The sequence below is a fragment of the Thamnophis elegans genome, chromosome 8 (genome assembly GCF_009769535.1).
Source record: "Thamnophis elegans isolate rThaEle1 chromosome 8, rThaEle1.pri, whole genome shotgun sequence".
NCBI lineage: Eukaryota > Metazoa > Chordata > Lepidosauria > Squamata > Colubridae > Thamnophis > Thamnophis elegans.
Genome location: NC_045548.1, coordinates 50,282,037 through 50,309,752, shown reverse-complemented (window position 1 = coordinate 50,309,752; position 27,716 = coordinate 50,282,037). Strand labels below are relative to the sequence as shown.

Genomic DNA, 27,716 nt, shown 5'->3' with positions numbered 1-27,716 from the left:
TAAAACTGGACTTTGGTTGTACGTAATGTGCCAAGCAAACTTTGTGGTCCTTGTCATTAACAGGAAATGCTACATGTAGCATGTGTACAATTAAGGCTGATAATCTAATCTATACCTTCATGATCATACTAAAAAAATGCATTATATCTTTGACTTATTAGATAAACCCCGTAACTTTTTCTGAATGACTTTGCATGTGGGAGGAACACTTAATGGTGCAGAAAAATCCATATTAGCCTGCTAGTTCAATTATATAAAGATTTACCGAACAAAACAATTTAAGGGGATAGAGAAGACAGGGAAGTATTCTGATAACCGAATAAGAAAGTTAGAATAAGAAAGAAACACCAGGACTAATACCAGAAATAATTAGGATTATTTGGTTGTTTGTCTATGGGTGACTTTACTGATAGGTAGAACTATCAACTGGGTATAAATATTATTAGAATTTATCTAAGTAAAATTGAAATTTACCTAAATAGGCAAGAATAAATTAAGAAGCAATGATCAAATAGAGCCGTAGTGACACAGTAGTTAGAATGCAGTACTGCAAGCTAGTTTTGTTGACTGCCAATTGCCAGCAGTTCGGCAGTTCGATTCTCACCAGCTCAAGGCTGACTCAGCTTTCCATCCTTCCGAGGTTGGTAAAATGAGGACCCAGATTGTTGGAGGCAATATGCTGACTCTGTAAAACGCTTAGAGGGCTGTAAAGCACTGTGAAGTCTGAGTGCTTTTGCTATTTTCCTGTGAAATAATCTTCTACACTTTCAAAGAGATGCTGCTGGGATATGCCTAAAATGAGGCACAAAATGGAACAGTCATCTCAGTCAATTGTGAAATTTTATACAGAGCAAGATAAGCAAACCTGAGTTCTATCACGGATTGCCTTTCAAAAATACATTCCTAAAATGTAGTCTCTTTGTTAAACTTGACTGCTTTCAGAAAAAATGTCTTGGCTTTGACCTTTCCTATGTACATGCAAACGAATGGTGTTGTTCTAGAAGGGTGGTTAGATGTATTTATAATGACTAAGTTGCTTCTGCAGATGAAGCATTTGTATTATTTGCCCTCTTCAGTTCTCTGTGTGATTAAATTCTCTCATTACAATGAAGGCCATTTATCATTCTCAATGTACAGATAATGTGATGATTGATGGCTTTGCATCCAACTGTATAATATGCAAATATAGCCTTTTTCTTTAGCAAAACATTTTTCTTTCGTTTTTAAATCCCCTTAAACATGAATACATTACATTTCTTATGGAATATGATATTACAGGGCCTGAACTCCCCTTGACCTACCCCTCAGACAACAAAAAAGATGATTTAATAGCTATTAAACTGAGCTAGCATTCCCATATTAAATTGATGCACCAAGAAAATCATTTGGCTTTTTAAAGCTATCTGAATGGAAATACTGCCTTCATTTATAAGTGAAATATTAAAAACTGAAAGCCTCTGAAACCTTCTTCAGCCTTTTGGAAAGTATATACAGCGGATGGGAGTCAGGATGGCCAATTTAGAACTCCAGCTTGAAGAAATACCACAGACAGAGTGGGGATTTCTCTGCAGGCTGTTATCCTCTTCCAATAGAAACTGTTTGGCGGAATTATGGAATGAGAAAAGATAGAGCTAATGCGCTCAGCCGAGCCTTGTTCCATGCAACAGTGTCACATTTTACAAATAAGAAAAGTCTGATGGAATAAAAATGATTAAAATGCCGATACTATATTTTGGTTCCCAGTGAATAAATTAAGACCCCACAGTTTGTGACCAAACAAGAAGAAGAAAAGCCAGCAGGTACTGTTCTTGATAATGACCTTCCCCAATCGACAAGGGACCTAGTCTAAGTAGCTGGGAGGCTTCCTTAGATTTTATCATGGCTTATTTTACAAACCTGGAATGACTTTATAAAAACCAGTCACAATGCACAATTGTATTATCATGCCATTATGCTTAGCACAAGAGGAGGGAAAAGACTCAGTGTAATACATATTGGGGGAAAATCTCTTTGTGCATTACTTTAGAGGGCTTTTTTTTGTCAAACATTGTCATTTTTTGAACAAGTAAATTGCTTGTAGGAATAATAAACTCTCATTCTGGAAACATGTCAAAACTATTCACTGTCTTTGGACTCTGAAAGAATACAAAATCTATAGGTGTTTATCTAATACATGGTAGAAATATTGCTGTAAAACATGTTTTATTCACCAGAATCAATTCTACTGCATAATGAATATAATATGGTGCCCTGAATTCTACATAGTTATAAGTTTCATGTTTACATTTTTCAAAAGCGTAAACTAAATGAAACTGGAATGGTTATTCAAATATGCCTAGTAAGCAGCAAGAGAAATGCTGAACATATAATCTAACTATGGTAATCCTCGCTTAGTGACTACAATTGGGACTAGCAACATGGTTGCTAAGCAAATCATCATGCAATAAAGTTACAACTTCACTTCCCACTCAGTTGTTAAGCAAACCACTGGTCATTAAATAAGACATCACATGATTGCAACCTGTGATTTTACCGCTGGCTTCTCCATTTACTATGTTTGTTGGAAGATGATTGTAAAGTGCACAAGTAGCAATCATGTGAATGTAAGAATCATGATGCTATGATAGTTGTAAATATCCACTGGTTGCCAAGGCCCAAATGTCAATCACATGACTCCAGGACATTGTGACAGTTGTAAATATAATGACTGGTTGTAAAGTTACTATCGTAACTTAAAACAGTTACTAAACAGTGCAATTAGTGAGGTCTACCTACAGTGGCTAAGGCACCAGAATAGAAACTGCAAGGCTGTGAGTTCTAGTCCTGCCTTAGGCATGAAGCCAGTTCTCAGCTCTAAGGAAGAGGCAATGGCAAGCCACTTCTTAAATCTTGCCCATAAAATTCCAGGGATTAGTCGGGGATTAGTCACCAGGATTCAACACTGACTTGAAGGAACAAACACAAGACCCACAAATATACTTTAGCAGAGACAATTATTAATATTAGTACATGGTAAGTATTACTGAAATAATTAATTTGCTTTGAATCAGTACATTTATTCTTACTTATTCAATAAGTAAATGCTATCTCTTTTTCCTACCTAATCATTATAGGGGTCATTTTATACACTATAATTATAAATATTATGGATACAAAAAGCAACCCTGTTAAATATATAAATCAGCCATTCATTTTCTCCACTTTTAGTTCTTATGTCAGTCTTCATTCTGGATGCTACTTCATCGGTCAGCCTATGGCAGAGGACACAAGTTTAGACTTGAAAGACTGACATTTAGCCTTTCCTTAGCTGTAGTCAATCAACACATTCCTGTCTGAACTTTGGAGTACATTTTGCAAAATAGTTGGATAGTGTCAGTCAGATTCCTGTTTAAAAACTGCCCCTTTCCCCTCTAGGAAATGAAGTCATGTGTGCAAGCTGTTTTGTGGCTTGTCTGACAGCCTTTCCATCATAAACTCTGTAGGGGGGAACCTTAACACTATCATATAATAGCTGTGTGTGATGGAGTTTGTACCTCCTTCAAGAAAAATACTTGTCACTGTAAGGTACAACCCCAAAATAAAAATGTAAAAACTACAACTAAAGGAAAATAATTCAAAGACGATAACTTCATTTTGACTATTTTGAAGATGACTGGTAAAATATAATCACTATATGTCAATCAGTAACTTGGCTGATTGGCAACATCGACTCAGATAAATCTTGACATGCTCCATTAAGTTTGTTATAGAATGACAAATCTTTGGTCAATGTATGCACTGAAAATTGAGCCATTTTCAAAATATTGCTGATTATTTGTTTAGGAATTTGAAGTTCCCATTTAGTTAGCCAAAAGTCTACCTAGTGCTTAATAATGCTTTGCTAGCTTGCAAAGCAAGGGAAAAAAAGCCTGCAGACATTCATTTGAAGTGAAGTTGTGGGTGCTCTCTATTACGTAACATGGCCATTCACTATGTGTTATAAAATCCTTTGGAGATTAATTGGTGAGAAGGTTTTCTAATTGCCTTCAATTTTTTCAACCACCAGGGTCTTTTCCAACAATTCTTGTTTTCATATATTTAAGTTTCAAATTCATTGTGTCTTCCAGTGACCAGTCTAGTTTTACTTTATTTAGTATTGAATGATTTCTTGATTTTAACTATTACTAAATTTAGACCCAACTCTAGGCATTTGCAGAATGGTTCATTCTTTATGATTAAGAGTGATGTTGCATATTAACTTACATGATAAGCAGTTATTTATCTGAGCAATCATAACATGGACAGTCCATAAGGGAACAAATTAATGGAATATTGCTTTCTTAGAATAACATAATTTATCCTTAATAACATTTTATCACTTCGTTGTGATGGTTGGCTATAGAAATCAGTTGAATAAATAAATGCATTTTAAAATAAGCATTTGTAAATTATGCATTTATAAGAATCCTGTGAAATTAAACAATGCAACACCAAGGAGAAATAATGTTTGGTGTGACTGGAGCCAAAGCCTTCAGCTATCACTAGTTACCCAGGATAATGTGAGCTGTTACACTGACTACTTTATAGGATTATTTAGTCTCTATATCGAGGCACAGATGCTACTTGATGGATGTTGTATAGACAGTAAGGAAGATTACCTAGATAGAAATATGCAAGTTTTGTTATCAAAACAAAAAGAGGTAAAACATAAGTTCACAACAGGGAGATAGTGTTTGTAAAGGCCTAAAACAGACACCTGTAATTCACAAGAGTATAATAAAGGGGACGAGGTAAAGCACAATCAGATGCCCAAGATTTTGTTATTATAGTCAATCTCAATAAAAGTAGTTTAAACAGTGCTGTGGTCTTGAATTTATTCATTTGTTTATTTGTTTGTTTTCCCTACAACATCATCCCTGTGAAGTGAGTTGGGCTGGCTCAAGGTCATCTAGTTGGCTTTCAAGGCTAAAGCAGGAATAAAACTCAAGGTCTTCAACTTTCTAGCCTGATGCCTTGGTCTGATTTCTTGGTCTACTCTATGTAGAAGAGCTGATAGATAAGCAACAATGATTATTAAAGGATCATGTAGATGACAACCTTGCAAATTTCCCTTCTTAACTAAAATTATACTTTAAAAAAATCAGATTATTTTTTCTAGCATATTAGAAAACCAATTTCATTATATAAAATAGTGCATGATAAGGTGGTCTTCATATGAGAACATGCATATTTTATTAATGTTTTATTTCCAAATGTTACATTTTTTTCATTGGGAAACAAATTTTGTATGACAATGTTTTGCAAGGCTTTCTCACTGAAAACTGGAGCAGTAGAATCACAAGCAAGAAAAAATTGGCAGTATCAACATCGGGGAAATTGGACAAGAAGCAAAACTGAACTGACTCACTTTGAAAATTGAACCTCTAAACCATTTCCACTCATCCCCCTGTAAAGCTGTGATAAATATCAATAAATGTTTGAATCAGAGTTATAGTTTAAAATGAAAGCATATCAGAATCTTGCACCTGGGTCCTTGATATTCATCCTGTTCCAAATGGGGAGAAGGCGGCAGTATTATTGAACTTATTGGCTATTTGAAACTATACACACAACACACACACATACACAAACACTATATGTATATGTATATACATATACAGTATATATATATGTGTGTGTGTGTATGTGTGTATGCATATACATACGCCCGTGTGCACACACATACACACAAACACACTGGAGAGAGGGAGAGAGAGGGAGGGAGGAGCGGAGATATCCTGGCAGTAGATATTGTTCTCCTTAGATGTATTCTCACCCAAGCGTTTTTCTTGTCACTTTGTGATAATTCTTGTGTAAGAGTTGAGCTTTATTTTCACAGTTGCCCATTAGCAATGAAAAAGAACAGATTGAACCAACAAGCAAAGCAAACACATTCGTAGTCTCAGTTTCAGTGTTGTTTTGCAATGAGCAGCACCTTGTCTTTTCCAAATGAGAATTAATCATTATGTAAAACTAGTGTAAATATGTATATTTGTCATCTTGGTATATCTGAAGAGCTAAATTTTAATAAGTCTCTGGAGATTTTAGAAACACTTATGATAGAATAATATAACCTACCTATGATACTTCAAATACAGTTCTCAAGGGAGATGAATCACCAAACAATCATTAAAAAAAATCAAGGCATTTTAAAGAATCATTTTGTAGTGAAATAGGAGACTAAAAGGTAAATGTTTCCCTGTCCAGTTGTGTCTGACTCTGATGGCAATGCTCATCTCCGTTTCTTGGCCGAGAAAGTCAGTGTTGTCCAAAGATAATTTTAATCGGCACATGGCTAGCATGGCTATATGTCAAAGGCTCACAAAATGCTGTGACCTTCCCACCGAAGTGGTACCTATTAATCTACTTGCATTTGCATGCTTTCGAACTGCTAGTTGGGAAAAACTGGGGCAAGTAATGGAAGCTCACTCCATTGTGAGTGCTTTCCAGCTGACAAACTGTGTCCTTAACTGCCGAGTCATTGCACCCCCATATTGTTATATTAATTAGGTTACAAACACATGACCTTTAATTTCACATCTAACAACTGCTTTAGTTAGTGGCCACTATCTATAGATAATTCTCACTAATTTTTTTTTACGTTCTCCTTTCTATTCCACTTTTGGCCCCACCAATTCTTATGAATGCATATTTGCATACCTATAAAATCTATACCTCTATATAATATAGGACAGAACTCTATTAATTTGATGTTGTGAATTGTAATCCACAAAAAAGTATGCAACAATAAATCTAAATATAAATATATAAATGTGATATAAGATGATACAAGACATGGCATTATTGCAATAGATGAACACTACTATCTTATGCATACAAGTTATGAATTCCAATTCCTTCATGTTGATTGAATCTTTATTTGATGGTGTCGTAGACAGTTGCCTGCATAAATTTGAAACAATGGATATTTCCATGGGGTAGACTTCAACTGGAGGAAAGTTTGAACTACCAAGGAGAAAACCATACCCACACCAATATTAGCAGGGCAAGCTGTTGTACATAAGCAGAGAACAAACCTGACAGTCTCTAGCACTGATGATGCTACTTAGTCAGATAATGAAACATTCAAGCAAACAACCAATCTCAGAAAGCACCAAGGCTTTTAAAATAATATGCAGAGGTCATTTAATTCTTCCTTATATAAAATGTAACAACTACAGATTCCCTCCCCCCACCCCAACATTTCCCTAAACCTGCAAGTTTGAGGATCTCTGCCATATTTGCCATGGCACAGGAGTCCCATTGTAATTTACCTGCATGTTATGAACAGACCTTCTTATGTCGGACAGCCAAGATTGGAAATAATGGCACTTTATTGATTAAACTGCCCATCAACATCTGTGCCCAGACAATGTAATAACATCAGAACAACAGATGTGGTTTAGAATCTATTGATAGATTGATACTAGTGTCTAAAAATGTAAGTAGTTGGGAAGTTCATAAGGCTTCAGAAGAATTCCAGATCAGATTTCTATAATATGAAAGGATAATGAATGCAGAATGTTCATAGGGGCTATATTTGCATTTATAAAGTAAAAGAAGTAGCACTGAGGGATGGAAAATGAATGAGGAGATGAATTGAACAACACAATTCAACTGACTCTAATAGTAAGCCAGACTATCTAAGAGAGGGATCTCCAATCTTTTCAGCTCATATTATTTTCATTAAGTTTCAGATTTGTTCATTGGTACACAAACATTATATTAAAATAATTTAATATTAACTATTAGTCCTGTGAATAATAGTAATAGCAATAATGAATAGTTCCACTGATCCTTGGGATGGATACTTACCATATTGGGGAAGTCCTGATCTATGACACCACAGCAACACATGCTTTTATTTCTCACATGAGTTTGACCTTCAAGTACAGGGGTGGGTTCCTGCCAGTTCTAATCTCTTCTATAGAAGAGGTTCCACAAACCTACAGTGCCGTTTAGAACTGGTTCCAGCTCCCTCTTCCCGCCAGTCCGCACATCATCAAGATGAAGAGCGAGAGGAGGAATTCTGGGAGTTGAAGTCCACAAGTCTTAAAGCTGTCAAGTTTGAACACCCCTGGGTTTTTTTCTAAAGAGTTAGTGGTGCAAGGGTCTTATAACCTGACAGCTTTAAGACTTGCGTGCTTCAAATGCCAGAGTTTCTGAGCTAACATGACTGGAGGAGGAATTCTGGGAGTTGAAGTCCACAAGTCTTAAAGCTGTCACATTTGAACACCCCTGGGAGTTTTTTTCTAAAGGGTTAGGGGTGCAAGGGTCTTGTAACTTGACAGCTTTAAGACTTGCATGCTTCAAATGCCAGAGTTTCTGAGCCAACATTTTAGTTGCTAAGCAAAAGTATTGTTAAGTGAGTTTCACCACATTTTACAAGTTTCCCACGCCCACCCAGTCACATGGCTGGCAAGCCATTCCCACCCAGTCACATGGCCAGCAAGCCACTCCCACCCAGTCACATGGCCAACAAGCCACTCCCACAAAGCAGGCCACATCTACAGAAGAGGTTGTAAAATTTTTTGAAACCCATCACTGTTCATGTAGAATGCAAAAATGCTAACTAGGGACAGAAGAAAATGTATTAAGTTGCTAGACCAAACATTCTACAATTGGGTAGAAAGGTTAAGTAGTTTTCGTCTGAAATGTTTTATCTTTGTTTTACTAAGAAAACCAGCAACTATGTCTCCAGATAAGTAAAACTATTAAATATACAAGGCTAAGCCAATTGTTTAAGAGCTTGCCATTTTGAAAGTATGTTGAATGAAGCTTACACAAACTGCATATTTAAATATCTAATTATTAGTCTAGTTAAATAGTAATGCATTTTCATTATAAAATTATCATTATAGCTGTGAATCATTCTGTTTTCATGCTCTGTGGCTATGGTGGGAAATGGGAGTGAAAATGTTCTAAACAGTACGTGTGCCAATGAAGATCTTCTCTGGTTAAAGACATATTTTTCAGAAATTTGCAAATACATAGCCATTTAATTGGTAATAGAATGCCACTGGATTTCCATTTTACTTATTTGAATCCCCAATTGGAAATATAAAACTTCCACTAGTGAGGGGTTGATTATTAGCCTAGCCAAAGAAGTCACAGAATTAGAATTGTAGGACATGTAATATATCTGTGCTACAAAGCAGAACCTATAATTTGTTTCAGCAATGGCACATTTTCTGCCCAATTACCTTTTCCTAGGCCAAGAACTGCATTTGGTCTTTGAGTGGCAAGCCAGGGGCCATAGTTTTAAAAATAGCAGCTGCAGAAGTGTTAAAAAGGACTATATTTACATATATTTATTTAATTTAAATATTGTCCATAGATTATTCCCTGTATTTAATCACGTTCTCTTTTCTATTGTTTTCAAAATTAGAACTGGTAATTTTGAAGATCTTTTTCTCTCTCTCTCTTTCTCTCTCTCTCTTCTTCCTCTCTCCCAATTTGTGGGGTGTTCTGTAACCTGAAATAGTGCAATCTAATTTAAAGAAGCAATTATGATAATAATATAGGAGAACATAGACATCTGCAGTTATGTCAGGCACAATGAATCAGGACATTTGTAAGATTGCAGCATAGACAATTTATTGAAGTCTATACACAAGAATCTAGTCAACTTACAGTCAGCACTAAATTAGTGCTAGATAAGGGTTAAAGGAATTTCCGGGGGACTTGGATCTCGAGGCAATGCAAGGATTCTACACTGATGACACATTTAAGTCTCCCTCCCCACTCTGCCTGCTTTTCGCCTACATCCTATCTGCCATGATAACCCCCCAATAATCTTCACCAATTTATAAATAGTTTGAACAACATGAGCTGAAGGCAATTATGAGAATTTGTTTTTCATATTCTCATGAGTCAATAAAATATTCTGATAATTCATTAATAAAATAAAAGAGTTATAATCTCATCCAGAAATCCTATGAAATAAGTGGACAATCATAAAACACTCATGTGATTTTTAGAGTTAACATTAATTTTAATGAATTAATGCATATTATAGTTAGTGGGTATGATGTGCAATTTATGGGAATTACTCTCTAATTTAGCAATTAAAATACAATTATCTTAAAATGATCCTAACCATCTAATTCTACTTTCCCTTACTTATGTCATTTTAGCATAAATTAGAGATTTGCAACTTTCTTAGCTCAAAAACACTACACAAGTAGGAGTACAGATAAATGTTAATTAGTTTCTAGGGAACTGCATGTTATAGAAAAAAATCAAATAAACTTGTGTCAGTATAAAAGCAGCAAGCAGCAAGAGCACATAAAATATGCTAATCTACATTACAGGTACACCAAAGGTATCACTTACATATCTCTCTTTGAAGGTAACATTCATCATTTTTATCCAACAGAATAAAATAATAATTGAACTCAGATTATGAAATTAAGAAAATTAAGTTAAGAAAAACTAAAGACTATAGGAAATAAATTTTAACTTATACTGAGGTACTATTTTTAGCCTGTTCCCTATTGCAGTTTTTCTTGTCACATACCATTCCCATCACAACAGCTGTATGTATAACCCTGCAGATAATAATTATATGGATATATGAGTCATACTTGTAGGTCTAAGACATAAGAGTTCAATTTAGTGTAGTTGTACAAAGAAAGTAAGCTCTTTTAAATTAATTCTAAAGGGAATCAACTGTGTTCTATGGAATGAATGAAATGGACAGAAATCTAGATTTTTGGTTAAAATGAGAACTCTAATGACAGACAGGACTCCCTTGAGAATGAATTATTTAATTAATGTCTTTACATTCTTCATTCTCAATGTATATGGCTGGCTTTTGTTGTACGGGATACTGCATAAAATATAGTCTGAGCATTCAATTATTTTCACTAGAAAAGCTAAACTCTACAGATTGTATAAATCTACTATTGAAATGAATGGACTAGTTTCCATATTAAATGCTGCACCAAGATTCACATGCTTTAAGGCCAGCTCTAACTCTCAAGGAATATAGGAATTTATTTACTGTCTATTCTGTCTGATAGCAATTTTTTGGGAGAAGTTTGTAATATCTTCTGCTACCTGAATCCTAGTACCGGTAATTGAAACTTGGATCTTTTATATGCAAAACATTTGAAATATGGTCCTATTGTGTCACATTATTTTGTATGTGAGATTTTATGAACACTAAATGCATGCAATATGTACAAGACTCAGTCCCTGACATCTTTATGTTCAGCTGGAAAAGCTATTGCGTGAAGCCATGTCAGTAAGCATTGACAAACCTGGACTACACAAAGAGCCTGATTCAAATAATACGGTATAAATTCTCATATCTCTGTGAATATCTTGTCAAAGGTGTAGACTAAGACCTATTTCCAAAACGAGAGTACATATTGTTCCTTGTTACCACGAGGCACTTATTTGTCAGCTACTGCATGAATGCAAATAATTTTTCTACAATATCAGGCAATCTGTGAGTAATTATTGTAAAACATTTGGGCTGATAAAATAACAATGAAATAAAGAATGAACTGCAAAGCACAACCTCAAGAATAAATCAGTTGAAAGAAACTTGAGATTGCGATCAAGATCTTTTCAAGGAAGCAAAGTTCTCCCACACAGAATGTCAAAGAGCTAAAGAACTGTTGCTCATTGTGAAAACATGAATTGTTCACTAATGCTACACAATTGGAAATCTGTTTTGTTCTGTATAAAGATTGCAGTCATAAGCAACAATGTCATATCAGTACAATTTGTATGATATTTTCTAGGCTATGAATATAAGTATGAAAACCTTAAAGATGAATAATTACATAGAGGCTGCTGACATCTGAAACAAGCTACTTCTTATTTCAACTGCATAGAACTAACAGTTGCAAAGCCAAAAGATTCAGAAGAGCTAGATTCTATATCATTTCAGCAAATCTGAATAAAGTAGGGAAAAGTTTCTGATGTTTTAGAAATTCTAGAACAGAAATAAAATGCCTTGTATAATTTGTCCCAATGTTACATAAACTGGACATACTGTAAAAGCTATCTACGTTCAAACATTTTAGTTCCACAATTTTATCTTCATTGGTTTTACTTTGTGCATCACGTATTGGAATCCCAAAGGCAATCTATCCAGATATTATATAAGAAATAGAAAAAGACACCATGTGGAGAAGCACAGAAGTCAAATTCACAGGAAGCGACCAGTGTTCAATCACTGACATTACAAAATTTGCAAAGAAAAAGAGATTATTAGGAGACAATATGGGTGACATTCTACTTTGTAAAATCACCAAACTGTTTCTCAAAAGTAGATGTGGTCTTCTAAAATTAATTTCAGGATTATTTCCTTAAATAGAATTTGTAGAAATACATAGAATTAGCCTTGCATTGGAAGTTACACTATAAGGACACAATCCAGGGGTGGGTTCCTGCCAGTTCTAACCTCTTCTATAGAATCTACAGTCCCGTTTAGAACCGGTTCCAGCTTCCTCCCCCCTCGTGTCCGCACATCATCAAGATGAAGAGCAAGATGAGGAATTCTGGGAGTTGAAGTCCACAAGTCTTAAAGCTGTCAAGTTTGAACACCCCTGGGGTTTTTTTTTCTAAAGGGTTAGGGGTTCAAGGGTCTTGTAACTTGACAGCTTTAAGAGTTGCGTGCTTCAAATGCCAGAGTTTCTGAGCCAACATTTTGGTTGCTAAACAAGAGCGTTGTTAAGTGAGTTTCACCACGTTTTCCAAATTGGCCACGCCCATGCAATCACATAGCTGGCAAGCCACTCCCACCCGGTCACATGGCAGCAAGCCACTCCCACAAAGCAGGCCACACCCACAGAAGAGGTTCTAAAAAAATTTGAAACCTACCACTGACACAATCAGTCCAGGTTTTGCTACAATGCACAGTGGGTAATGAAGGTACCAGTGACAAGCTGGATTGCCAAGATGCAGTTCTTTTTCTTCCATGATTTCAATTTTAGCACAAACAAGAGTGTACTTGATTCACAGAACTGTACCTTTTGTTCATGCTCTAGAAAATTCCGCCAATATTTCTAGTTTTAGATGGTAAACCGTTGTATGCTAAACTAATATTAAGATTGAGCAAGTGAGCAAAACAGAATAACCTTGTCACCTGATGAAATTTCCACTTCCCCTACTCTGTGGTGAGTTCCATCATGGTCATTGTCTCTTTAAAATTTCAGCAGTATCCTTCATAGTGTTTCTCTTTTGGAGATATCATATCTGTCCAGACTCCAGAATGATGCAAAACTTCATTCCATTCTACTTTGAATATTATAATGCATTTTATAGCAATCTGCCTTTGAAAGGTTTTCAGAAGTACAGTACTGTAAATCTCAGTTTAAGAAGCCTTAGACATGCAGGCTTTGGACAAAAGACATTAAGTGTCTATGTACTGAATGTTTCTGTCCACACATAAAGTATGAATAATGATAAAACCACCACCTCCTCCTCCTCCTCCTCCTCCTCTTCCTCCTCCTCCTCTTCTTCCTCCTTTTCTTCTGCCATTGACTTCTAGTATTAGGCAGTCTTGGCAACGGTGGAAAGTGCTGCTCTCTGGACACATCCATATCAGTGGAGCCGACCTTCTCTCATCTGCTCTATAATTGGTGCCACACCAATATGCTGTCAATGGTGTCATTTGGGATGTGGTCAAGAAGGGAGATGACCGATATAGATGTCCATATAAAATGTTTGTTTCAGCACAAAATATACGAAGTATCACCACGCAAAATCCTTTATGGAAGTATATGTCCTTGTAAAAGTAACAAAATCACTTTTTAAAATCACAATACAATTATACAGGTATCTATTCTGAAGCAAGTCCCGAGAAGCCATTTTGAGGTAAGTTTATATACAGTAATGAGGACTGAAGCTTTGAATCCATTTTCGTAACTCTGATCTCTCAGATGAGCTTATCAGTAAAATTCTGCAGAATTGGTTGCAAAGGAAGATACTAGACAGTACTTTCATCCCTTCTGCTTCTGGTTTATCTGGGTTCTTCTTTATTGCCTAGCCTTCTGGGATGTCTGTGAGTTGGAACTACATTGTAGAAGTTGCAAAGTACAAACAATACTTTAAATGCAAAACCTTAAGTCCTGATGTGTGCCTTTGTGTGCTAAGCCATTTTCCCTTGCTCACACTATTGAAATCAAACAACTACTGTTTCCAAAGCAAATACAAGAAATAAATAAAGCCCATAAGTGGCATTTCAGGAAGCATTTTTCTCCACACAGCCTGGCAAATAGCTGCTTGGCATGCTTTAAATGTAAGCCCTGCAGAGTAACAGCTTTTAGCATGGAAGGAAAATGCTGAACAGCAATCAATTTCCAGACTAAATGAGACAGAAAGGTCACGAGGAATGGGAAAATAGTAAAGCTGCTTTATTTAAATAAATAAGGATCTGAATCAACTATAATCAAGGGATGTCACATGTTATATGGTTGTTTAGTTGGATAAAGGATTTCCTGGAAGAATTGCGCTAGAATATTATCTCTTGGAATTCTAAGGATAGTCAATAATTTCTTGTAAAATCAGGTCTCTCTTGAACCACAAAGTTTATGAAGTTCCTGTAGTTATTCAATAGAGAATAGTAAATTTCAAAATTGCTTCAACATAGGGTGGATAAACTGTGGGATGTCTATAGTAGGCAGCATGATTCAGCTGCAAATTTTGCAAAGAACAAGTTTTTATTTTATTCTATTAATACTGAATTCTTTGAAACAGATTACGGCATTCCAGAAAATTAATTAATTAATTAATTAATATTTTACTACTTAATTAAATTAAATTAATTAATTACTAAATTAATTAATATTTTACTACTTTTGATGGTATAAATGTTCAATCCATACAAGTCAGTAAGGACAACAATAATAAATTTCAACTAACTTGGTTAATTAGGAGCATCAGTCTAAACTGCAAATCAGGCTTAACTATTAGTCATATACACATAACTATAATTCAGACAGAAATTTAACATGAAATAAGCAATAATCCTTCCAGATTCAATATACTGTCGCACTTTTGAAACAGATTTCAATGATTTTGATCATAAAAATTACACAGAAGCTTGTGATTTAACATTTCCGATCTGATAATTTCCCCTTACCTATAGAACATCAAAGAGTTGTTAGAAGTTATTTTAGAATATAGTATTAGAACATTTTATTATAGTATTCATATTTTATTAAAGACTCTGAAATCATTCCTTATTTTGTTTTCTAAGATTTTGTTGGCCTTCTTACTTTTTACAGATCTTGAAGATAGCTTACCCATGACGAGTGAAATAAGGTGTACATTCCAAGAATAACTTCTCCTTAAATAAATATATTGTTTAAAATGTTAGAGGCTCTGGCAAGGAAGAAAGGAACTTCCTTATTCAGAAGGATGCTGTGGTACGATCTGTATGATCGTAAGGGATGATATTCTATATGAGGGGTTGAATGGAATGTATATAAGGTGCTGTAAGCAGGAGGGTGGGTCCTGAGTGGCTGCCCATCTAATAATGTGCTGTCATTGGTGAGAAGTGAACTGCCAAACTCCGCAATCAGCAGAATTAGCCTGCAATAATTCAATCTAACCACTAAGCTACCTCCAAGCACATTACTCCTTTTGCACTTCTATCACCACCATGTTCTTTTTTTTAATACGTATCTCAAATCTGCTCTGGAGGTTATTCCAACTTTCAAGAACAGGCTTGGGGATGAGTGGAAAAAGATCAAAGCAATTATCACTGGAATAGATTATATATTATTAGATATAATATTACAGTTTATTTATCAAATTTCTGTGGTCGCCCATCTATCCAAAGAAATTGATGGCAAAATTAATCATTAAAAATACAGGTAGTCCTCAACTTACAGCAATTCATTTAGTGATCATTCAGAGTTTCAATGATACTGAAAAAAGTGAATTATAACTATTTTTCACAGTTATGACTTTTGTAGCATCCCCATAGTCATGTGATCAAAATTCTGGTGCTTGGCAATTGGTTCATATTTATGACTGTTACAGTGTCTCAGGGTCCTTTTGTGAGCGTCTGGCAAGCAAAATCAATGGGGAAACCAGATCCACTTATCAACTATGGCAAGAAAGGTCATAAAATGGGACAAAACTCACTTAAAAAATGTCTCGCTGAACAACATAAATTGTAGGCTTCATTGAGGACTACCTGTAGAAACGAATCCCAAATTAATGCCCTTGTAAAAGATACCACTCTTCCCATACACCTTACATACACACAGGTGCTCCACTACTGCAATGTGCTCTACATGGGGCAGCCCTTGAAGAGTATTCGGAGACTTCAACTCGTCCAGAACGCAGCCGCGCGAGCGATTGTGGGTGCACCTCGGTACACCCAGGTTACACCTATCCTCCGCGAGCTGCACTGGTTACCGATCAGTCTCCGGATACGCTTCAAGGTGCTAGTCGTAACTTATAAAGCCCTTCATGGTATTGGATCTGGGTACTTGAGAGACCGCCTGCTGCCAATTACCTCCCACAGACCCATTAGATCTCACAGGGTTGGCCTCCTCCAGGTGCCATCTACCAGCCAATGCCACCTGGCTATTACCCGGGGGAGGGCCTTCTCTGTGGCAGCTCCGGCCCTCTGGAATGAACTCCCCGCAGGGATTCGGACCCTCACCTCTCTCCAGGCCTTCCGAAAAGCCGTCAAAACCTGGCTTTGCCGGCAGGCCTGGGGGTGATGAGTTCCCTCCCCTCTCGACATGTATGGTTGTGCGACTGTTGTCTACTTTTATTATTTGTATTTTGTCTTTTATGTTCCCCCTTTTATTGTTTGCCGCCCTGAGTCCTCCCGGAGAAGGGCGGCATACAAATAATACAATACAATACAATACAATACAATACAATACAATACAATACAATACAATACAATACAATACAATACAATACAATACATTAATATCCTGGTCCAAAACTTGGAGGAAAAGTCAGGTCTTCATAGCTTTCTAAAAAACAAACATAATGTGGGCCATCTATATCTCTGGGAGAGGCTAATCCAAAGGCCAAGCACCAGAACAGAGAAGACATGCTTCCTAGGGCCCACTAGGTGACACTGTTTCATGGAGGGGACCCAAACGATGCTCACTCTGCTTTGAATGGTCTCATATGTAGTTTGGTCTCATGCCATATATGTTTTAAAGGTGACAAACAATACCTAAAGGCCTACTGGAAACCAATGTATATCACATGGCAGGTCTGTTATATGCCTCAAACTACATGAACCATTGTTTTCTGGAACAGCTGAAATGTCTGAATACTTTTCAAGGACAGCTGCATCTAGAGAGACTCAATAGTCCAAGCAGGTGATGACAAGGGCATCAATGATCAGGAGCAGTGCCTTCCAATCCTGGATTAGGTGCAGCTGGTAGTGTTATTGATTTTTCTATTTCAGTTTATTATTATCATTGTGAATATTAGAGTAGTTACCTGAAATGATTTTCCATCTGTGGTATCTTTTTTGGTTCCGTTCTACTATTTTTACCTCTACTCTGCTCTTGCTCATAGACATAAACAGTGATATAGCATTATACTGCCATTTAATTCAACATTATAGACCTATATGCAAAACTAATAATTCTTTAGAGGGCACAACAATATTTTGTAACCAGTTTTTAGAACTGGCTTTAGATTGGGTACTTTCAAATTTCTAAAGCCTTTGACAAGCCATATAATATGGTATAATATACATGTTTGTTGACTTAAAAGTTTTTGGTTTTAGTTTTGACAGGTGGGTATGAAAGTTAATTAAACTTTTATCCAGAAGTCTCCATGTTCTCTGCCATCATTACAACTCCAAATGAAAAACAGTAATGAAAAAGCATAGCAGAAGAGGAATATGGCTTCATAATGCCAGAGAGTTAACTAAATTAATGACTGTGTTGGAAGAAGACTTGGAAATCACATTCATGGAGAAGCTATACTTAGCGCAGAGCTTAAATTGAAGAGTCTATTTCTGTTATAACTCATATTCAATTAATTGGAGCAGTGCCGAAGTTTAGGAAAATGCAGCATCATTTTTTATTGTAATTTCATGCTTGTTCCCTCTGAAATTGCACACAGTGTGGGAAGGAATACAAATATAAAATGCCAGATCAAGAGCTAAACAGTCAGTTGAAGCCAGCACTTTAATCTATCTGTGAAAGTCTTATTGACGTCAATGGGATGTTTACCTGAATAAAATTATGTAGGAGTTACGTTTTCACAAGTCGTGTCTATCAGTAAAATGTTCTCAAAATAGCTTGTACTTCATCCAGTTTTGACAAAGCATATGCACAAATAAATTTAAATAAGCCTTTTGATCTTAAAAGGGAAACATCAAAATATGAAATTAAATAAAAGACCTGATTTTATCCGTCTGTTTTTCTTTCACTACTATGAAAGCAGTAATAAATTGTATCCATATTTCACCATCTATAGTTCAATATTTTAATACTATTTAACCTTTCCTTTCCCCCATTATTTATTTGAATGCTGATATGCCAAGCCAGCTGTTTGAAAGCATGCAACTGCTAGTATATGAACAGGTACCACTTTAGCAGGAAAGGTTACTGAGTTCTGTATTTTCATACTGGCCACGTGATGTTGGAAACGTCTCTCAAACAAAGTAAGCTCCCTCGACTGAGAATCAGAGAGGAGCACCACCCACTCGAGTTGGTCACAACTGGACTAGGAAAATCTTTAAATCTTTTATAATATGATATCATTATCTTTTATATCATAGTCTAATATTGTTTTTCCTTTTTTAGAAAAGAAGAGCTGTAGCTTTTAAACCTCCTAATCTCAGGAAACATGTTCCATATCAACTGTTTGCTTTGAAAACACTGCACAATAGAGATTTGGGGACAATTTTGAGCACATAGTTTATACTGAGTCAGTGTTGTCTGCAGAAGGAGATCAAAAAATCAACATGATGACTATGACTTTGTGATCAAGCATTGGTCTGTTTTTAAAGTGCAAGTCACATTACAGTTTCTGATAGCACTTTTATGCCTGCCATCTTGACTTCTGCAGATACCCCTGCATAGAACGGTTACGACAGTAGGATATAAATTCTGGAAATAAATAAACATTCAACAGAATTATCGCCATAATTTATGCAACATTTATTCTCAATAAGAAACAAATCAGCTCAAGGCTGGTGTAGCAAACAAATGAAGGAGAAATTAAAGAAATAAATGGTCTCCACAAATTCCCTTTGCATTTCTTGCAACATAGTCATCCAACTTAGTTATAGCCCTACTTTTCTCAAGGTCTATTTTCAGAGAGGGAGAATTGAGCTAAAAGGACAGGGATAGAAAGAGATGTCTTTAAAGCTATTGCAGCAGTTCCCAACCTTTTGCAGCTTGGCAGCCCAGCTTTTGGGAGCAGGGGGAGGGGGAGCAGAACTGGGCTGCATGAGTGATGGGTTGGTATGCAAGCGTAGCTCAACTTGCACAAGCAGTGGGCCAGGGTGCACATGCAGCACTAGTTGGGTCTGCACACACATTACTGTAATGCGCTTTACATGGGGCTGCCCTTGAAGAGTGTTTGAAGACTTCAGTTAGTCCAGAATGCAGCCGCGCGAGCGATTGTGGGTGTACCTAGGTACATCCACGTTACACCTATCCTCCGCGAGCTGCACTGGCTGCCCATTGGTCTCCGGACACGCTTCAAGGTGCTAGTCGTTACTTTTAAAGCCCTACATGGCATCGGACCTGGCTACCTGAGAGACCGCCTCCTGCCAATTACCTCCCAAAGACCGATTAGATCGCACAGACTAGGCCTTCTCCGGATTCCATCTGCCGGCCAATGTCGGCTGGCGACCCCCCGGCTGGCGAACCCCCAGATCCAGCCCTCTGGAACGATCTCCCCATTGAGATCCAGATCCTTACTATCGTTCCGGCCTTCCGTAAAGCTATTAAGACCTGGCTGTTCCGGCAGGCCTGGGGCTGTTGAAGTATCCAGCCCCACTTTAAGTTATGAATGTTGCTGTGATTTTAAATTGTTGTATTGTGTTTTATATTCCCCTTCCCTTTTTTATTGTAAGCCGCCCGGAGTCTTCTGAGAGTGGGCGGCATACAAAACTAATAAATACAAATACAAATACAAATGTGTGTCTACTGCCCACCACTTGCTCCAGCCTGATGCTCACTCGAATCAAGCTGTGAGTATACTGCTCACATGAGTTGAGCTGCATATACATGCCGGCCCATCACTCACATGCCCCAATCACGAATAGACCATGACTCAGTAGTGGGTCATGGCCCGGTGTTGGGGACCTCTAAGCTACTGCACAAGTATTCACTTCATCAGTCAATATTTCAGGTTTATTTCTGCTACTTTGTTTTGCCGAATTTTTGCTGTTTTATTTTTAACATTTGATTAAATATCAAATATTTTATTAACATAATAATATGTAAGCAACCATTAATCAATATAGTGATTTAAAAAGATTACACAACCATAAAGTTTCCTTTCCAACTCTTTATTGAAGCTGTAAGACAATATTGTGTTATCTTGGATATCTCCTCCCTGCAAGTGGCAGGCAGTTTAAATAATATTCTGAAGACCAAAACATGAGCAGATGAAATCTGCATCATATTCTTTTGATGCAGCTAGATCAGTAGTATTTTTCTGTGATGAGCCCAAGGCCAATTAATGAGGCTTGGAGGGAAGTAGAGCAGATGCTAAGCTTCAAAATAGACTTAAATCTACACACCCCTCTTTGCTAGAATCAGAAATGTTTGTTAGAGGATAAAGAGTAAACCACCACAATGGAAACTAAATTTATTTTTACTTAGGGCAAACTATTCTAAAAGATTTTACACAGCAATGTTTGCGTGCTTAGCTACATATATAGGGGATTTACCTAATGTAATACATACCATACAGACTGTGCGGTTATATTGGCTTTAAGTTTCAGGTCATACATAATTTGTACACTACTCTAAGCGCTGGTATTGTGAAGTAAATAGAGAAAATAAAACTCAAGGTAAGAAAGGTAAGAAAACACAGCTTTAGTAATTCTAGGAACACGGTGGCTCAGTGGCTAAGATGCTGAGCTTGTCGATCAGAAATTTCGGCAGTTCGAATCCCTAGGGCTGCGTAACGGAGTGAGCTCCCGTTACTTGTCCCAGTTTCTGCCAACCAGAAGTTTGAAAGCATGTAAAAATGCAAGTAGAAAAAATAGGAACCACCTTTGGTGGGAAGGTAAAAGCATTCCATGCACCTTCGGTGTTTCGTCATGCTGGCCACATGACCATGGAAATGTCTTCAGACAGCGTTGGCTCTTTGGCTTTGAAACAGAGAAAAGCACTGCCTCCTACAGTAGGGAACAACTAGCACATATGTGCGAGCGAACCTTTACCTTTACTAGTTCCAAAGCAGAACTGAAAATATGTATTAGGCAAAAGGTGGGATATGGTATCATATTGGAAATGTGGTGATACTAGCATCTATATAGGCAACATTGAGGATCTTAAGCGGTTGCATAAAATCTACTCCTCCTTGTTCGCTCCCTGTGCTGAGCCACATTGCATCACAAGCTCTATGAAAGCAGGAAGCCTTAGTGAAGGAATATAACAAAATTTTGAGAACCCCCCCCCCCCCTTCTTCCTATGCATCCTGATCTTCCTCATCTATCAATTGGCAGGCTTAAATCCAGAAAACCGTCTCTGGCACTTGCTGAACAGCTGTCTAACAACTTTGACAACAACGCACAGTGGAAAGCCAAGTGGACTGTTGAACATCCAGATACAGGCAGTTATAAAGATGACCTTACAGAAAAGGTACCAGGTTTTGACCTTTCTTGCCAGCATTGGTCAACTCTGAACAGGATCCATACCCAACATGGTGTCTGCCAGGACTCATTGTTTAAGTGGGGTCTTGTCTCTACCCCTCAGTGTGACATGGTACTCTTCAACAAAATATTTATCACATTGTGTCTGAATGCCCATCATTCACCACCAGCCCAATGTCTGATTTTTTTTTCTACATAAACCATCCTATCCTTGAATGGCTGGGTGGACTAGACATTAACATTTGAACCACTATAAGTCCATGTATTTGCCATATGCTAAATAAATAATAACATTATGATTAATTACTATAAATGGAGTAGATCTCAACAGTAGATGTAGGCTGCATTCAGATCCAAAACAGGCAAATGGGATTTGGATTTAAAAGAGACTTATACCTTTTTCTGAGATATAGTGATATATATCTGGCATGACTCAGTAAAATAAGCATTTAAATGCTTATTTACAGGACTAGAATTTCTACAGCTAGGTGGAATAGAACAGTTTTTTCAGATTTTATAACCATGTTCTGCATTATCTAAAAATTAAAATACAAATATTTGGCCCTCTTGATGAAAGGGAAACTGTTTTACATTAAAGGGTTATCTTTTAGAAATGAGAAAGGGTAGTCATAAAAGATAGCATCACTCATAGTCTAGAAGACTGCATTTGCTGTGATTAATTCATTCGCCCTGAAGTTTACAAGCTCTGAAAGTTGAAATGTTACATATCTGTAAGTCACGACAAGCAATGAGACTCAAAGATGGCCAAGGCATATGTGATTTAAAAAAAAGACTCCCTTGCCAATTGCCACATCAATCAAATATACAACAGAGATATATAAACAGTCTGTTTTGATAAAGACATTATTTATTGCCAAACCATAAGTTGTATTGTTTTTAGAGTTGTTGTGATTTAAAAACCTCCTGCAGGGCACTACTTTCAAAGACAAGTAAGGGAGCATGTTGTCCAAAATAATTATCTGTGTCCACTAGTTTACTTCGAGCTACATGTCGCTGAGTGCCAGGAAATCTGTGCATTTTCTTGGTGGAGACAGTGTCTAATTTATATCTGCAGAGAGGCAAGCTTTTAATACTATTTAAAGGGACTACATAGAATGGAAATTTACTTATCAAAGAAGCTGTATTTAGTCTTTTGTTATACCCACTAAACATAGACTCTTTTGTGAGATTTCTTAATCTTAGTTTAATCGTTTGATTCTTCTATAAATTATTTGATTCTTCTATAATATAATACATACATACATACGTACATACATACATATGCATGCATGTATACATACATACATACATACATATACATTTTATTTTTAATTGGAGTTATAGTTTACTTTCATTCAGGATTTCAAGACAGCATAGATATTCATCCTTTCTATTTTTTTGCACAACAGTATCCCTTTGAGGTAGATTGGGGTTGAAAGTATGGCTAGCCTAAAGTTACCTACCCAACTTCCATGACCAAGAGTAAATTAGAAGTAGAAAATACTAGATAGATTGGAAAATGAGTTTTCTTTCCACATCTAATCCAACACCTTAACCATTATGCCATATTAATCAGGAAGGAAGGAAGGAAGGAAGGAAGGAAGGGGTTTTTTTGCTCACAAAAATCTAATAGTTGTTCAGCTCAAGAGATCGATCAACTATTGTTTGAATGGCTATTTTGTTTTCTTAAAAATAAACATAAACAAAAATACATTTGATTCCAAAATGCAGACAAATTGACTCCATCAATCTTGTTCTTTTGTTATTAAATCAAGTGACTAAATAACATTAGTTAATAACCTAAGTTCTTATTAAAAACTATTCAGCTCAACGATGTATTAAAGCACTCAAAGAGCAATCCTCCAATAACTTTAATGGAAGACAGCAAATATAGACATGTCATGGAAATAAATGCATATTTCGGGGGGGGGGGGGGAAATCCAGCTCATGTGAGGAAAAGAAAAGAAAAAAGAGACTATCGGGAAATTTCAGAAGAATAGAGTAAAAAACCCAGCATTTTGAATAAGAAGAATTAATTATAAACATGCCACTGAAACTTGATTTGACAAAATCTCTGGAATGAATCCTACAGAATATTTTTGCCCTTTATATTGTATGATACAATTATCCTCAAATTTTATCTTCAGGATTATTGCTAGAAATTTTGTAAGATGTTGAAACCTTTTTCTGTTTTAATAAACCTTCAGTGCAGATGGTGGACTTGGGCTACTATTAAAATGTTTTCTTCCTGAAAGTGATGCTTGTTATTTATGGCTTATATTTTAATAAACCACCCTGAGTCTTTTGAAGCAGAATAGAGATATATGAATGTGTGTTTATGTATGTATAGCAGAGCAGCAGAGAACAAATAGCTTAAGTAAGGTGGCAGTAAATTTTTACAGGACAAGGATGTCTAGTCCATGTTCATAATCTTTCTCCAGAAAATTTAATTGAACTATGATGGCTTGCGTTTTTTTCCTATTTATTTTAAAGATTATTCCAAACAAGTTTCTATACATCTAAAGACAAATAATAAAGCATACCTTATTAGCTTCTATACATTACAGTCATTCCATAAAAATGATGGTTTCTGGGCAGTATACCAACTCACTAATGATTGTAGTACTTCAAAATTCCTCAATAACTTCTGCAGGGACCAGACTGGATAAAGTTTTTTTTTTAAATCAACCTATGGCTGACCTTATTTCATTTTCCATAATTATACCATGCCTTATATATTATGCTAGCTACTAAATATCCACTTAAAATTAAGATGAAAGATGTACCAGCAACTTAAAATTTAGGCAAGCCTATAATGAGTATGACCTCCAGTCTACTGGTGCAACTGTCAAACGCCAAATTTAGTTATAATTAACAAGCAGCTCCTATCTACACTTCAAAACACATCCTGAGCACTGATAATTTAATTACAGGTAGTTCTTGACTTACAACAGTTCACTTAGTGACCATTTGAAGTTACAACAGCATTGAAAAAAGTGACTTATGTTGTTTTTCACACTTACAACCAATGCAGCATCCCCATAGTCACATGATCAACATTTAGATGCTTGGCAGCTGAGTCATCTTTATGATGGTTGCAGTGTCCTGGGGTCACTTGATCACATTTTGTGACCTCCTGACAAGCAAAGTTGATGGGGAAGCCAGATTCACTTAAAAATTATGTTACTCACTTAACAACTGCAGTCTTTTACTTAACAACTATGGCAAGAAAGATCGTAAAAGGGGGCAAAACTCACTTAATAAATGTTTCACTTAGCAGCAGAATTTTCATAGACATAAGGAGTGTGGAAATTCTCATTCCAACTACAGCAGTTATGTTTGCTGTCCAAATCATACATATTGGTTCATGGTAAGTATGGCACATTAAAACAAGGTCATAATTCATTCTGAAGGGCTGACCTTTGGATTTGTGGGCCTAAGAAATACCCCCAGTTAAAAGTGCATGTTGTGTTCACAAGGGTTATATGCCCCATATCTTTTTATGTAGTTCTAAACTTCCTTTATGATGTAAAGAATACTAAGTGCATTGTAATTTTTGCTCACTGCTAGAATGCATATAAAATACAATTAATTGAATTCATGCAGATTCAGTCTGGATATAAAAGAAATGAATCTAGAAACTAAAAAGGTAAAAAAATATATTAAAATTAACATATGAGGGGCCATATGCAGACACTCACCCAATGGTTGTCCTGCAATGATCCTGGCATTTTCCCCTGCCACAGCAGCTCTTGCGTGCCTCTCACTCATGTACTGTACAAATGCATAACCTTTGTGCACTGAACAGCCAACTATTTTTCCATACTTTGCAAAGATTGCTTCTATATCTCCTTTTTTGACAATGGCTGTATTAAGATTACCAATGAAGACTCTAGAGTTGATGGATTTGGGGTCATTCTTATTGGTGACATTACTGGTCTGTGTTTTGCCGGTCATGGTTGGCTCACTTGACTTCAGCCCTTGAAAAAAGATGACAAAGATTTGATTTAGTTGCATAAAAACATGGATAGATTAATGTAAGAATTATAACCTAAAAATTGTGATGAAGTTATCATATAATGCTGATCAATATTAAGAAAAATGTAGAATTACTAAATACCCATTTTAAATATTTTTTATTTTTTATGAACTTGAAACATATAAATAAATCTGATAAAGCCAGCACTTCAACAATATTCACTTATTTTAGATTGAATGTTCAATCTTTGGCGTATTCACCTGCCTTCATCATGTAAAGTAATAAAAGGTTTAGATACTACAGGTATCCCTTAACGATCACAGTTGTGATCAGCAACTCCGTCGCTAAGCAACATGACCATTAACACGACATGATGCAACCGACTTATGACCTCACTTCCACCATGGTTAACCAAATCATGGTTTGGTTATGGTTGTTAAGTGGGGTATCACATGGCCATGATTTGCAATTTGTAATTTTATTGCTAGCCTCTCTATTGATGTGCTTGTGAAGACAGCTATGAAGCATCCAAATTGGCACATGAATTTCAATCATGTTATTATAGGGAAATAGCAATGGTTGTAAGTGCAAAGAATGTAAAGTTACTTTTTCAGGACTGTTTTCAACAGTTGCTAAGCAGGGCATTCATTAAGTGAGAATTCATTTATTCCATTCATTTATGGAAAACTATCTGTATTGGTGAACTTAATAGTATGGCCAATCTTGGAATAAATTTGAAATATGATGATTCTTCACATGTTTCACCAGAATTCGCTGTATTTTCCAATTTATATTATTGAGTAATTACTATTTAAATACTAGAGTCTACTCTAGGAAATTTAGATCATATTAGATACAAATGCTCTGATAATATTTCCATTTGTTTCTTCATATAATAGCTTTTGACATTAAATAAATAAAAGTATTAGTAGTTGGAATAAATGCTAATTTTCATCAAATCTCAAAGCAGTCTTTTGTTTAGAGTTGAACCTGACTGAAGTCCTTGTGAATAAACAGATAAAAATATACATGTTATAGCTACTCTGAGATGACATGGTTTATCACAAAGAGTTTATCTTTCAACTATGATTTAACCTGAAATTAATATTCAGGTAATACATTAACTATAGTGATCTCATCTTTATCATTTTATTTCTTAGAAAACTAGGCAGAGTGTCATTTGTTTTAATAAGTAGAAATGTCAGGCACAAGTAACCAGGAGGAGGAGCAGAATTCAAAGCACTAAAAGTAACATGCTACCGATACATAAAAATCTGATCTACTAATGGTCAAGGCAAATTGGCACTAAATAAAGAGTCAATGGAATTCACGGGTGACTGGAATTAGGTCTCTTGTGGCTGCGTAAGGATTCCAAACTGATGATGCATTTGACCCAGTCTTTGGGCTTTGCCCATCTCCTATAGAACAACTGTTACTTCTTAAGTTATTATTCTAAAATTGCTAAACACATTCTGACAATTAGAAAATACTTCTGAGTACTTATGGATATATAAGTATATTATATTTCATTTTTTTCATCTTTATTTATTATTTTAATACTAAAGATGATAACCTACCTCCTCAATACATGGAAAGTCCTATTAGGCATCATAGTAACCTAACTACAAGATGGACTAGTACAAAAGCATGCTTCGAAGGACACTGGGAACAACATCAAGGCTCAAATCACTTGTTTGTAATAGATACAAGAATTGTCTCAAAGGCCTAGAGAGACCAATCTGAGCACAGCCTGGATTGATTACAGAAAAGCCATGACTCAATGCCACAAGCACATGATGTGTGAATCCTTGCACTATACAAACAGGACATAAGGACCTTCCTCAAGAACTCAGTGGGACTGGAAAACAACACTGAAAGTCAACTAAAGTTAATTTGCACAAGTGGCCATCAAATGAGGCATATACC

The 27,716-nt window shown here is 36.2% G+C and overlaps 1 protein-coding gene across 1 annotated transcript in view; it reads right to left on the bottom strand.

The window, feature by feature from the left end:
* RALYL (RALY RNA binding protein like) overlaps positions 1 to 25,771 on the bottom strand; it is a 92,285-nt gene extending 66,514 nt beyond the window's left edge. The window contains exon 1 of the mRNA XM_032222280.1: positions 25,513 to 25,771. Coding sequence (XP_032078171.1) covers positions 25,513 to 25,768 — 256 coding nt within the window. The 5' untranslated portion in view covers positions 25,769 to 25,771. The remainder of the gene's footprint in view (positions 1 to 25,512) is intronic.
* Positions 25,772 to 27,716: the final 1,945 nt, after the last annotated feature.